This window comes from Antechinus flavipes, chromosome X, assembly GCF_016432865.1.
Source record: "Antechinus flavipes isolate AdamAnt ecotype Samford, QLD, Australia chromosome X, AdamAnt_v2, whole genome shotgun sequence".
In the NCBI taxonomy this organism is placed as follows: domain Eukaryota; kingdom Metazoa; phylum Chordata; class Mammalia; order Dasyuromorphia; family Dasyuridae; genus Antechinus; species Antechinus flavipes.
The window spans coordinates 30,034,140-30,048,477 of NC_067404.1; the positions used below are offsets into that span (position 1 = coordinate 30,034,140).

Below are 14,338 nucleotides of genomic sequence, written 5' to 3' on the forward strand. Positions count from 1 at the left end.
TAACATACATAAATAACAAAAGCCATAGTAAATAGCTCTATGTTAAAGGTAACTTGAGAAATCACTATTTAACCTTTTTGTTTTAGTATCATGAACATTCATGAAACTTTCACTTTAGTTCTTCATCTATCAAATGGGGAAAAACAAAGTAAGAGAGTGAAGTATACTTCTAATATTTTAAATTAGCTTCCTGAAAAAAAAAAACCAGTTTTAAAACACAATAAAGGCAAAGTACAAAAGAGCGTCCTAACAACAACAACAATTTATGTAGTCCTTTGAGTTTTGCAAAGCATTTTGCATATAGGATCTCATTTGATCAGGATGTAGGTACTGTTACTATTCCCATTTTATAGATAAGGAGATGGTGAAGTGATTTTCCCATTGTTTTCCTGGCTCTCTATGCATTAATTACGGCACCACCTAGTTGCAATTCAGATACCCATGGACTACCTAACTAGTGTCTAGTGACATTTTTACTCATACAGAAGATATAGCTTTGCAAAACTGCCACCTATTTTCCCCATTTCCCCAGCTGTGCTAGCACAGTTCCAGAAACGTGAATCATCAACCTGAGCTAAGGCAGGAACAAAGGATCTCAGGGCTGGAAGGGACCTCTAAGGTCCCATTCCATATTGTGATCCCATTGGGAAATGAAGCTGTTCAATCTGCCCGCAATAGCATCCCACAAATTTGATCAATAAGCTTTTCCCTAAGGATCTATTTTCTACAGCTCGTTCTACTTTCTGGGCAGGTGGGAAATAGTCCTTCCCAAATGAGCCAAACAGGCCTCTGTATACCTTCTATCCAGGGGTGCCAGTGCTACCTCTTAGGCCAAAACAGCAATTCAAATACTAGAGGACTACAACAGTGTCTCTCCTACCTTGTGGGAACTGCTGAGAACAAAGAAAATAGGATCAGGCTAGAACCCTGGAGAACAGAGACAGAAGGGAATATGGAAGATGAACCTAGAAAGATTTAGGAGGAAAACACCTTCTATTTTCTCCTCTAAAGGTAGGAGAATTTAAGAACTGGATTGCTATCCCACATATTTAAATAAATTGACCCTCCTGCCCTTCAATGAGGAAGATTAATAATGGCTTCTGATGAAAGCAGGCCAGATGCCAATACTTGTCATACTTACTGGTATTTGCAGCTTCTTTAATTTCCTTAAGTATCTCAGTTTCCATGGTAGGGTCATTGCAGATATCTACCCATGATCCCTCTACCCCTTTCTGCTGGGCCAAGGCCATCAGCCTTTTCTGATTAGGAACCACAAAACTGATCACATATGACTGGTCACTAAAAGATTGAAAAAGTACGTGTCATATTAAGAAGCAGTTAGTCATAAATGATGACAAATGAAAAAGTGGTCAAAACATTTCCAAATTGTATTTTACCTAGTTATTCATGATCTAATTAAGCCCCACAAAAAGAAAAATATACTGACCCATGTAAATAAATTACAAAGCCTCAAGGTCACAATTTTCTACATCTCAAGACTACAGCTGACAATTTCAGGATGGCTCCTGATGCCTCTGTTTTAAATACAACTTTATGTAAAATTCTGATGCTAAATATAGATTTTAAGGGCACCATGATGCCGCCAAAAAAAAAAAAAATCTTGGAATATATACAAGAGCTCAGTTCAATTCTGGTCTGCCAGGAACCAACGGGGTGAACTTCCTCCTAGTGTGCTCTTCTGAAGAAATTGCACAACTGGGTTATTATACCCTCAGGGGGGTCCCACTGGTATTGAGGCATTCAGTGCAGAATTTTTTATGAGTAGGAAAAAGTTAGAAGCAAATTATGGGCCCAACAACTGAGTAATTGCTGAAAAAATATTATCATATTAATTATATATTAATATATTGATGTGAATAAAATTTTGACATATTCAACTATTATGCCATGAGAAACATATTTCCTTAAGGAAAGAAAAACTCTAAGAAGGGAAAAATATATTTTGTCAGCTGCAATCTCTAGCTTTTAGAATTTTACTTGTTTTTGTTTTTTTTCTAATGAGAGAATCCTATTGGGGTGATTCTTGGGAAGTGCTTGAATCAAACAAAAACAGCAAGAAAAATGAAATGACTGAACTATTAAACTGAGGTTCCTTTTATTCTATAGCATTCTCTAACTCTGAAATGTGTGTGCGCACACACACATACGCGCGCGGGCACACATACACACAATTAGGCAGATCCTTTGCCTAATTACCTATGCTCCTCTGAAATAGAAGTTCAAACTGACTGACCTTTTGGCGTAGGCGCAGATGTTGTCAATGAGTGGGCAGTTTTTCAAGGCAGCCTCCACTTTCCCTAGAGACACATATTCTCCAGCTTGTAGTTTCACCAAGTCTTTCTTGCGATCTAGGAAGCCATAGAGAAGAACCCAGAATTGGACTCAGTTGTTTAGCTAAAGTCTGTATTTTCCTTCAATTTCTTTCAAAGACAGAGATAATCCTTAAAATCAGATTGCTTTTCTACACTTAATACTTTGCCACACATCATTGTACTTAACCTTTATTTTAAGACCACTTAGGAACACAACCATTTCATTCTATGTAGCCATATTTGAATCTCAGACCCCTGAAAATGTGATTAAATTCCCTCCTATTGGATAAAACAAATTTGAACAGTCCAGGGAGCCTGTGGTTTTAAGTATTTAACCATTGTAGTAGCTATAGATAGTACGATGTCAGACCATAGAAAATGGACCAGTAGAAGCTTAACAACCAGTACACTTATGCCCAAAGGGCTGGCAACCACTTGAAAGCGGTACTGAAAGGCTAAGCAATCTCCTCCAATGAGGATTTAGAAAGGCTCAAAGTCATGTTCCTGTGAAACCCTCCCAAGCAGTTCAGAACTTGCCATCTGAATTCACCTTCCCAGAAATTTTCCAAACTGCGGTTAAAGCAGGAAGAACATAATGTCTGCTATCGATGCTGACATTTCCCAATGACTAAATTGGGTCAAAGCTACAGAAGCTGCAATCCTGTACTAAAATGTGTCTGTGCTACCCTTTAACAATTTGACGATAGGGATAGTACTAGACAAGGGGAAAGGAGAGACGTGGTGGGCTGAGATGCATATTGGTAGCTGGACATACACACGTGTGGCAAACACACACTATTTTCACCCTATACCAGCCCTATACACAGGTAGAAACTTTTTAAATGGCTCATTTTTCCATGTAAATATTATCTTTACAGATACTTTGTTACCAAAATCAAATTAAACCTGCAGAGAGTAAAAAAATACTGACCTATAATCTGTAAACATCCGTCAGGGTGGAATTCCCCAATATCTCCAGTACAAAACCATCTTTGTCCATTTTCATCCACAGAATAATCTTCAGCTGTTTTCTCTTCATTTTTAAAATAACCCATAGAAATATTTTGTCCACCGATTACAATTTCCCCTCTGGGGTTTGGTTTGTCATGAATGGTATAGCCTCCTGGAAAGGATAAAGGCAAACTGGCTAAGCGCTGAGAATACAGTGGACTCTTGCTGATCGTTAAAATGCTTTTTTTTCTATAATTAGCTGGCGATCCAACCTAGTATATATTATGCTAAAATATAACTTGCCACAGCCTTATGTTCACACATATGATGTGAACGGTAATGGGCCCAGAGATCGTCCCATTCAGAAGCAGGTGAAGGAGCTATGGGTGTTTAACCTGGAGTAGACACAGGCAGTTGCCAGAGGCCAGACATAGGAGGAACAGTTTGGAGTTAATCTGAAGTCTGATGTACAAGATGTCCTTGCACATAGCATGGGCAGAGAGTGTTTTCAGTGGGAACTGGATGCCTGATTTATAGTTACAGGAAGTAGGGTAACAGAAGCAAAACCAGTGGAGGCAAAGTGTGAAAATGGACAGGTGTGGTGATACTTAGTGGCCAAGCCTGCCCCCACTTGATCAGGCTGTTCCTCAGACAGCTTCAATTCAATGACCAACAATCTTTCTGTCTTATCTTGGGGACACAAAAAAGGGTCTGGCCCGCAAGCAGTTTACATTCTATTAGGGGAGGAGGGACTTGGCATATACGTAGAGTAATAATGGGGCAGAGAGCAAAGGACTCATGCCCTGAGAGGTCCAAGTTTTGTCTTGAAGGCAGTCTTGAGAGGCAAGGAAGATGGGTCTTCCAGAAATGGGGGACACTGTAGATGGGAGAGGAATGTCATGGACCCCTTCATCCAATAGCTCAAAGGTCAAGACCGACCCTCTGGATGGCCTTAAGGGAGTGCTGCTCAGTGAGCATTAGAACAGTATGAAAAGTCTTACCTTCTTGCCAGTCCTTGAGTTTAATTTCACAGCAAATAAGAGGGGCTCCGACTCGTCCAGTGCTATAGTCAGTAACTGTGAGAGAGAGGGGAAAAAAGAGACCGGCACTGACATTCTAAACAGATAGAAGGAATGGCATGAGCTGGAGGGTCGGGGAGGAAAAAAAGGAAAGGGAATTGGCAGAAAAGGAGAAGGAATTAAAGAATTGTACTTCTCTTTCCACAAGTCACCTACTCGGTGTCTGCTCTGTGCTAGGCCCTGTGCCAGGTGCTGCAGATCCAGGGGTAAAAGTGAAAGTCACATGGGCAAGGAGCACACCTTCTTTTGGCGGTATAATATGTAGGCAACTCACTTGTGGGGACAAGATGCACCCACCACTTGAGCTGAACTCTGCAAAAAGCTACTGATTCTACAAGGGAGAGGGTTCCAAACACACAGGTATAGATGCACATGGAAGGGATCTGAAATCAACCTGGATAGGTTGTGGAAACCTGAGTAAGATGTGTTCCATCCTGGAGTCCTATAGGGAGCTAATGGAGATATTGGAGGAGGAGCTCAATAGAGCCGATTGTTAGGAATAACCACTTGGCAGCTGTGTGGGGTGGACAGCAGATTCAAAGGGGAAAGCCTGAAAGCTGAGAGACCAATTAAGTTATTGAACTAGTCCCACTCAAAGTTGATTAAAAAAGGGCAGAGGTCATGTAACTGGTGGAGGGCACCGATAAAAGAGAAGTTGTCAAGGATATAAAAACAAAGAGACTTAGCAAATGACAGGCCTGCAGGAGAGGAAGGAGGAAAGCAGAAAGAAAAGCTCCAAGTTTGGGAACAGAATCAACAAATAGGATGTTAGTGTCCACAACGGCAGCAGAGCAACTATCAGGAGTGGGTGAAAGTTACATTTTGGGTATGCTGAGTTTGCGATACCCGTGAGGTATCCAGATAAAGATGCCCAATGGACAGCTGGTGGTAAGATAAGAGGGCCGAGTTGTGGGTGTTGTTGCATGGAGATGACAACTGAACTGCCACCAAGAGAGAGAAGGGAGCCAGGCTAGAGACCTAGGGGAAGGCCCACATTTAGTCATCAGGGGCAGTTGTTGGAGCATGTCCTAACATATGAAGCTGAGGAGTGGTAAGACAGGGAGGAGAATGATAAGTGTCACAGCCTGACTCTCATAAACTGAGAAGTCGAGCATAAGAAAGATTGAGAAAAAAACGATTTTACAAGAAAAGATCATTTTACACCATAAAAATAATCAACACACCTGGGAATTTAAATTGGAAAAAAACCCTAAATTAAAATGTTAAAAGGCAAAATGAAAAGATTTCAATAATATACTTTTATATGCATCAAGAAGAATCAAACATAGGTCAAAAAGCGTGAACAGCTGTCTTGGAAGAAGGGCCTTTTAATTAATTTAATGTCTCAGGAAGCGAGACCAGTCAGGAGACTGGGAAGGTCTAGTAATTTAGCCTAAGGTAGTTGCAGCAGAAAAGAATGAAAAAATACAAGAGAGAATTCCCAAGGAAGAAATGAGAGGACCTGACGATAGGTCAGGAAAAGGAAGACGATAGAGAGTGAACAATCAAAGGGAATTTGAAGGTTTCTAGCCTGAGAAACTTGAAGATAGGATTTACTGTTGGCAGAAGAGAGAAAGAAAGGAGCTGTTGGTGACGCATCATAAACTTGGTTTGTATAGTTCCACTATATAGTGTAACAATATAACCAGGTGGCGATGTGTTACTGGAGGTTGAGAATGTGAGCCAGGAAAAAACATCACTTTAGAGCTCAAAAGCAACTTGGTTCAACCTTCTCATTTTACAGCTGGGCAAATTAAGGGAAATGACCCAGCCGGTGGGATCCCTGGAAGAAGTAGAGCTTTCATTATCTCCCACAGATCCTAGCTAGAAACATGAAACTCCAATTCAGAGATTTTAAAATCTGGCAAGGAAAGGGGCTATTTTCCATCTCTTTAGCTCAGGAGCTTTAAGATCTAATACCGATCACACAGGAGGTAATAATGAGGTACATTTTCCTCCCCAAGTTTTCCAAGTTTCTGCATCAATGGAAACCCCTAGAAGGTCAAGATACATACTTAATCATACAAAAACAATACTGACCTTCAGTAACTGTTCCAGCTCCACAAGATTCAGTTAATCCATAACCTTGGCCAATTGGGCAGCAGAAACAGACATTCATAAAGCGGTGTGTCTGTGGCGAAAGGGGTGCTCCTCCAGAAAGCATCATACGGACATTCCCGCCTAATAGAGCTTTCACCTTTTTAAACAGCAGGCTTGATAAAGGCAGGGTGGGGAAGGGAAAGAGAAACATTTTGATTTTTGCTAACAGAGTTATCTAAAGAACAAATCACTGAGAACTGCTCCCCAAAGGATTTCTCTGAGTCAAAAGGCAATAACTGCCAAAAGTTTTCCTTTCAAAAAGAAGCTAGGTTAGATTTCATGATCTTAGCACCAACAAAACAACAAGAGTCAGATCTAGAAAGGCAAACACTTGACTATTGCCTAGCCAATGTATGCCTGGAAATGACAACCAAGAATACAGGTTTAAAAATTACTTTCTATGGCATGAAATCTCAGATAAGGCAGTTAAATTTACTGTTTTTTCCAAGTGAATTAGAAGTTTCCATGCACCAAGTCATTTTCTGATTCCCAAAGAAAAAGGATTTACCTAATTATTAAAACTAAGAGTTCTCAGATGATGACATTTCTGATACCCAAGGCATACAGAACTGGCTTGAAATTCATCATTATTATAAGAAAATTTTGAGCCTAAACTGTTGGTAAGATTCTAATTCACTTCCCAAATGTATTTTCCATGTTTTAAAAATCAAAAATTTTTTAATAATTTCACACTAGGAAAAAATGGCTAAAAGGGCTATCACGACAGTAACCCAAATAAAATTGGTTTGCTCCTTCTGCCCGAATACTCTGGATCATAGACTCCAGAGCTTAGAACATAGAAGAAATGGAGCCTTCTCACTATTCACAAGAAAATAGTTCCTAAAAGGGAGGTCAGTTGCTCAATAGACATCTAAATCTGGGGCTCTTTCCATACATCATAAAGAGCTCTGGAAATATAAGATTTCAAGATGACCTATAATAGTTTTAGAACCAATAAGCGTACTTACAAATTGCACAGTGGAGCATCATATCCTTTTTTAATCTGTTCTAGCTTGTAGTCATAGCCTATTTTGAAAAGAGTTTTCTGAAAATAGTTCATTTCTTGAACTTTACTCATGACATTCTTATAAATTCTATCCATGATTTCCTAAAGTTGAAGAAAAAAATTAAAGTAACTTGTATGCAACACACATATACACATGCACACCCATTTTCACACACACACTTTTTGCTAACAACACTTTGTTGACATACTTGGTGAAATTTTTTGGCATGATACCATACATACTTATTTTCTTTAATACGTAATTAATTTTACTGACTTTGTTCAATTACAGGTAATGATTAACTATTCTAAAATGACTAAGGTATGATATGGGAGTTTGATTGTATCAGTTAAAATTGTTTCAAGTTCCCACAAAAAGAAACTTTTCATTCCTCTCATCTGCATTTATATATATTCTTGGGCTAGACAGTTCTAAACATTCCTCAAGCTTCAAACTTTTATAATGGAAACATCGGTCACCCATGTTTGAAAGCTGGGGAAATCTCAGATTGTTCTTTCTTGCTTATCTTTCACATCCAGTCAAATTGCTAAGTCTAACGTCCTTTTCAGTTTTCCTCCTTTACAACGTCTCCGTCTACAGAATTTGAAACTCTCTCACCTCTCCATTTTTGTGATTCTGCCCTCTCTCCATTCATCTGGCTGTTCAAAGCCTAATAAGGGAAAACTACAAGCAACAAAATCTTCAAACTTTTTGGAATAATTATATCTAATGTTAAAAAAAAAAAAGGCACAGATTCCAAAAAACAGCAAATATTACTAGGAATAATTGTGAATTAAGCTTTTCACTGAACAAAATTAGGCAGCCCCCTGTGGAGTCACACACAAGTTCTGAGAGGTAGAAAGAAAAAACCTTTTGTTTTTTTGTGTGTGGGAGGGGATGCCTTTTTGTCATCCAAACAGATACAAACCCTGATATTCCAGTGATTCAAAGGAATGACCCCTTGTACAAGGCCTTGAACTACCAGACTTTGCCACTAGCTTCATTCACCTTCATTCCATACTCCTGAACCTCAGTTACTTCCTCTGCAAGATCAGGGGGAAAAGAAGCAAGATAGTGGTAAGGTCCTTTCTAGCTTTAGAGATGATGTGGTCAATGATGTGGTCCTGGGCTACTAACTAATGTGAGCAATAGTAATTGCTCACAATCGCTGGCTTCGTCTGAATCCTCATTTAGTGGGAATAAGATTTTGTGTTTTTTTTTTTTTCATAGAAGAGAAAAACAATTGAGAAAACAAGATTACATAAATCTATGATTACAATAAACAACCATATTTATTTTTGGAAATTGAAGGTTTTCCTATTTCCATCCCTTTGGCAAAGGACATTCTAAACACCTCGAAATAGATTTCCTAAGACATTATCTAAATGCAAGTTATTATCAGAGAAAACTTTTTTTAAAAGCTGATAAGAAAAAACCCAGAACTTGAAGTCAGGAGGGGTTAGGGCCTTGACACTCTGATGTGAGTCATGAACTGTGTGTCCTCTCCAAACCTCAGTTTCAAAATGGGGAGAATAAGATTTGCATCAGCTAACTAAGGTTGTTGAAGAGAGAAGAGAAAATTCTTGGAATAGTAGATGAGGGTTTAATTATGACTTATTATCAATTAAATGTTGATTACAAGACAGATACGCCCTTTTCTTGGGCAAAATGGGTTTGTGAATAGAATAAGTTTACGAAGTCCTGGTCTAGATGATCTGAATGCTTGAGTTAGAAGGGGCTGCCTAGGTCCAACTCCTACCCAATACAACTTCTGTCCCATTCCCCAATAAGGTGGCTATGCAGGGTCTGTCTGAATACTGGCTATTCCGATGGCAAAGTCTCCTCACTGGGCTAACCTTTTTTTCTAGTTTTAAGGGACATATTTAAGAAGTTTGAATGACTTACTTATTCAACTGAGAAACTTGGTCTTAGGCACTAACTAAAAAACCAAGCCATGGAAATGAGCAAAACCTCCATGAGGGCTATTTTTTTAAAAGGCAAGTGGTTTCTACATTGCAAACAAATTCATGACTGAAACTGTTTTGTATTAGAAATTCTATTCCATTTGGAGTCAGGAGGTCTGGGTCTGAGCCCAGGTTCTTACACCTGGACTAGCTGAATAGTCTCGAGAAAGTCAAATACCCTTTTGGAGTTCCAGTTTTCTATATGCTGCGCAAAAAGGGCCGTTATGAGGAGAATGCTCTGTAAAACTGAATGACTATAGAAATGTGAACCATTATTATTCATTGCTGACGTTATCCTCTACTTACCGGGACAGCTGCCATAAGTGTAGGCTTCAGAACACTACAGTCGCCTTTGCTCCCTTTTTTAATTTTGCTGGACTATAACAAAGAAAAAGAAAAAACATTTAAAGTAACTTACTAGTTTATCTTAGTGAAAAATCATTCAAGTATTAGCTGAATTCCAACAAGAACTACAATTCAAAACTTGTTACCATACTAGTTCTATGTTGATGGACCTGGGATTTCCCAGGTGCCTTCTTGTGGAATTTTTAGTTCTATCTTTCCACAAATCCTCTCTAGAATCCCCTAACTAGGGATCTATTGTTCCCCAAGATTCTGTCCGAGGCTCCCTTTCTCTTTTCTATGATCTCAATCAGCTCCTATGGCTCAATTCCCCTCTCCATAAAGATGACCGATTCCCACATGTCTATAATATATATATATATATATCTTTTCGAATCACCTACCTAGTAGACATTTCCAACTGGATTTCTTAGTAGGCATATCATATGCCAAAATTGTTATCCTCTAAACCTACTACTACTTTCTGGATTTCTTCTTTATCCTCTCAATAATCTAAGTTCATTCTCAACTCTTCTATCTCACTTACATCCAATCAATTTCCTAGCCTTGTTGATTCTACCTTCATGATTCTACACATCATGTTTTATATCATTTACTCCATTCACGTGGCTAGTGCTCTAGGTTCTACCCTTAATTACCTCTTGAGACTATTAGAACCGCCTCCAATTTGGTCTGCCTTCTTTAAGCTCTTTCCACACAGCTGCCAAAGCATAGTTGTGATTATGTGACTTCCCTACTCATTAGAAGTTCAATGGCTCCCTATTAACTCTGAAGATCAAATACAAACCTTTCCTGTTCGGCATCTAAAGCCAATATGGCCTTCCTGCTCTTTCTCACACACAACATTATAACCCCATCCCTGTATCTTTGCAACAGGCCAAAGGAACGGACTCTCTTCTTTCTTCTTTGTCTTAGAATCCCTGGCTTCTTTTCAAGTACAACCTACCCAATAGCTAGTGTTCTTCCAGTAGAATGCAAACACCTTGAGAGCAGGTAGTGTCTCACTACTGTTTTTGTATCCTTGGGGCATAACATACTTAAGAAATCTGCTTTGGTAGGACATGAAGAACTCCATCACTAGCCCCCATTTTGTGTGCAAGGATTCTCTGAATATCTCAGATTTCTGATTAGCTAAGTGCTCCACAATGATATTGTCTTTGGTCTTCTCAGGTAGATATATTTTCTACCTATCGTGCATATTATCATGGTCCTTCCCATTATTTGTAGGTCATACTTTTCTGAGATCATGGCATTCCTTGATTGAAAGCCATCTAGTATCACCTGATCCTAGAAAAATCATATACTAAAGTACCTCTCTCCCTTCTAATGTTTTCATGAAGAATAACCCCTCAACATACCCAGCAGGGTGCCGAGTACATTTTACTAGGGTGAAAATCATGAAGCAATCCTAAAAAAAATTAAACTTTTAAAACATGAGCTTAATTAAAAATGAGTTACAAAGCATTAAATTTTTTGAGATATTACATGCATAAAATTTTTATATAGCTTTGGAAGAAAAAGACACACCGACTGATAGTTGGGAACTGCTTTTTGGTTATCTTTTTGGGTAGAGCATCCATCTGTGATCTTTTTCTTCTTCTGAAATCTTTCCTCTTTGAACTAGCCTAAGAACCTATATAAAGTCTGACCTGCAGAAATTCTATTATTTCCTGACTCTACCTTGAGTCTACCATTACCATTACTGGTGTACATGTGGTACACCAACTATTATATGGTGGGAACCAAGGGCGAATTTGGTGCTTTCACGACTGTTGCTAATAGAAAATGAGCTTGTTACCATCTACAAATAATCTCAAATCTGGCTTAGCTGGCTTTCAGGTTTGCCTATCATAAAAAGAGCTCGTTATTCTGTAACTACAGACCATTTCCCATTAACTAGTGTCTAATAAGGTAAACAGGAAATGCAGGCAGACAGATTCCTTTCAAGGACTGCTGTTTCTAGAATCTCTGTCATGGAAGATGTTGTGACACTTGGGGTACTCGGATTCTATCTAGCTTCAGAAGGATAGTGAGGGTAAGAGTGGGGGAAGGTCCTCTGGAGGGAGAAAAAGAAATGAATATGACCAGAAAATGATCATTTGGGCTGCCTGTCTGCTTTGGAGCAGCAGCAGCTGCTGCTAGTGATCATGGGAACTCCAGCTTCTGTCAGGCACACCCCCCTGGCTCTGTTGTTATTCCAAGTATTATCACTAATTCTTCATCTTATTTACTTTTGCATAGTTAAAGTACTATTCGGTTTGCCAGCAGAGCAGCACACACTGACCAAGGTCAGGTCCAGTAACATTTCTTAAGGGAGGGAGGAGGAATAAGAGAGAGGGAGCTGCCCCTCCCCCCCAGTTTTATTTCCTGGGGAACTTTCTAAAAGGATTAGATTCACAAAGTCAACCAGTAAGACAGGTGTAAGTCCCTTGAAGTCTTCTTTATATAAGACATCTACTGTCATACTTAAATTACTGAATGGAAAAAGCCAGGCCATCAACAATCTCAAATTTCGTTGCATTCCCCAGACTGGAGCTATTGTTTCCAGGAAGGAACAGAAGAAATGGGTTGCCTGTGGCTGGTTTCCAAACTTCCTATGCTCAGCCTGCTGTAAATTTTTTTTCCCTTTCATATTGTAAAACATTATTCCCTTTACATGCAGTTACAATTCAAGCTTAAAACTGAGAAGAATTTTATTAAGAAAAATCCCAAGGAAAACATTTGGTCATCAACAACTTGACTCCCAGACTAATCCACTTTAGTTTCACCAGATGAAGTTAAGTTTTGTTTGATAATTTCCATAATGAAACTAATCTGTCTTGCTCGCCATTAATATTGGAACAGGTTTTAAATTTGATCTTTTAACTTAATAGTGCATCTGCAATATGGTAGTCCCTAATTTATACACAAGTTCTATTCTAAAAGTTCACTTGTAAGTATGCTAATTCAAAGTCGGAACACATTTCCGCACAGAAAGGCAGGTTGGATACCTTGGTCAACTCACAGAAGTCCATAGAACCCATAACGTCACCTGCCCTGAAATTCTTCCGTGGCCTATACTTTTGTCAGTGTAGGTACATTTTCCCATTCCAACCATTACTTCTGTAATCATTCTATAAGGGAATAGTCAAGTGAACTGTTAGTTAACCATGTGTGTGAAATGGCAACCCCTAAAGCCAATATAGGCTTTATTAGGCTCCATTATTTCAGAGAAAGAAAAGTGAATCAATGATTAAAACATTCATGGGCAAAATCATGCTGTCATAAACCATTTGTTCATCAAACTACAGACCCCAAAATGCACAGAGAAAGTTATTGTGGAACTAAAGAACCTAACCGCTTTCCAGTAATGGGCTATTAGTGAAACAAACCAGCGCAAGATAATTAAGTCAATGAACTGAAAAGTTTGCTACCTGATCTGATAATGTAAGAGGAGAAGAATATCCAATTCTGCATCCATAGGTAAAACATGATATTTCTGCTGTCAATTCTAGAACATGAGCAAGAGGCAAGTAACCAATATAGGTATCCTTTGGTCTGAAAGGAAAAAAAACTTGAATTACAATTTTTTTTTCAAGGCATTTCAAATTAGGAAGGGAATAAAATATCATCATAATACTGGTATAATATCATTATTAAAAATAAATATTTAAATATTTTTATTACAAATAATAAAATTTTGGAATCAAGTCCCAGGCCTAGTGCTAACTGCAGTGCTCTTGGTCACCCAGAGAGAGAGAGCTGAAAAGTCCTTACCCTAATCCAGGAATCCTTTCACACTGGCCAGTCATTCCAGCTATCAGGTTGCTGTGATGCATCATTACGCCTTTAGGTCTGCCGGTAGAGCCGCTGGTATACATGACAATAGCAAGATCATTGGGATTTGGTCTGTTGGGAACGATGTTGACTAGAAAAGAGTAAAAGAATCACATTTTCTTCATTTGAAACTGATTAGCATGCTAATAGCAACAGGAGGAACAAATTCTAAGTGGCATCTGCTGATGAGACAGCAGATCAACTGGCCCAGACCAGTCTCAAAACTACCACAAGATATCCATTGTAACCCACAAAGGTCAGATCCTCCCTTTAAAGCGACTGAGAAAGTCCTGCACATGTGAACTTTTCTTCTAGCTGGTTTATAATCTGGAACAATTGGCTTCTTTTTTGTTTCCCGCTTTCCTACAATTATTTTCACCATCTGTTTTTGGATACCGCAAAAATAAAAGCAAAACAACATTAACAAACACCACCATCGAAGCAGACCCTACAACTAACTGATAGCTCAAGGGAAAAGACAGGCCATTGGAGCCCATTCTCAGGGGGTATAGGCCAAAAAAAAAAAATGATACGAGGCAGGTGCAGAGTGGTTTCCCTTATGTCCCTATGCTGCAAGTAACTTGGAAGAAAAGGGAGGAGGGTTGCAGAAGTAAGTAGCTTACAATGTGTACATTGTGGCAATGTTGGAATTAATTGAACTGCATCTCATCTACAAGGTGGGCAGCTAGGTGGGCTCAGAGCCGGAGTCAACAAGACTCATCTTC

General features: G+C 39.0%; 1 protein-coding gene across 12 annotated transcripts in view; it reads right to left on the reverse strand.

The window, feature by feature from the left end:
• Positions 1-14,338, reverse strand: part of ACSL4 (acyl-CoA synthetase long chain family member 4) — a 152,490-nt gene that overhangs the window by 3,823 nt on the left and 134,329 nt on the right. For all 12 annotated transcript variants that reach the window (XM_051968208.1, XM_051968216.1, XM_051968213.1 and 9 more), the window contains 9 exons: positions 13,554-13,704; positions 13,211-13,334; positions 9,741-9,812; positions 7,432-7,571; positions 6,404-6,576; positions 4,286-4,360; positions 3,265-3,456; positions 2,255-2,369; positions 1,142-1,299 (listed from right to left, as the gene is read on the reverse strand). In XM_051968208.1, coding sequence (XP_051824168.1) covers positions 1,142-1,299; positions 2,255-2,369; positions 3,265-3,456; positions 4,286-4,360; positions 6,404-6,576; positions 7,432-7,571; positions 9,741-9,812; positions 13,211-13,334; positions 13,554-13,704 — 1,200 coding nt within the window. The remainder of the gene's footprint in view (positions 1-1,141; positions 1,300-2,254; positions 2,370-3,264; positions 3,457-4,285; positions 4,361-6,403; positions 6,577-7,431; positions 7,572-9,740; positions 9,813-13,210; positions 13,335-13,553; positions 13,705-14,338) is intronic.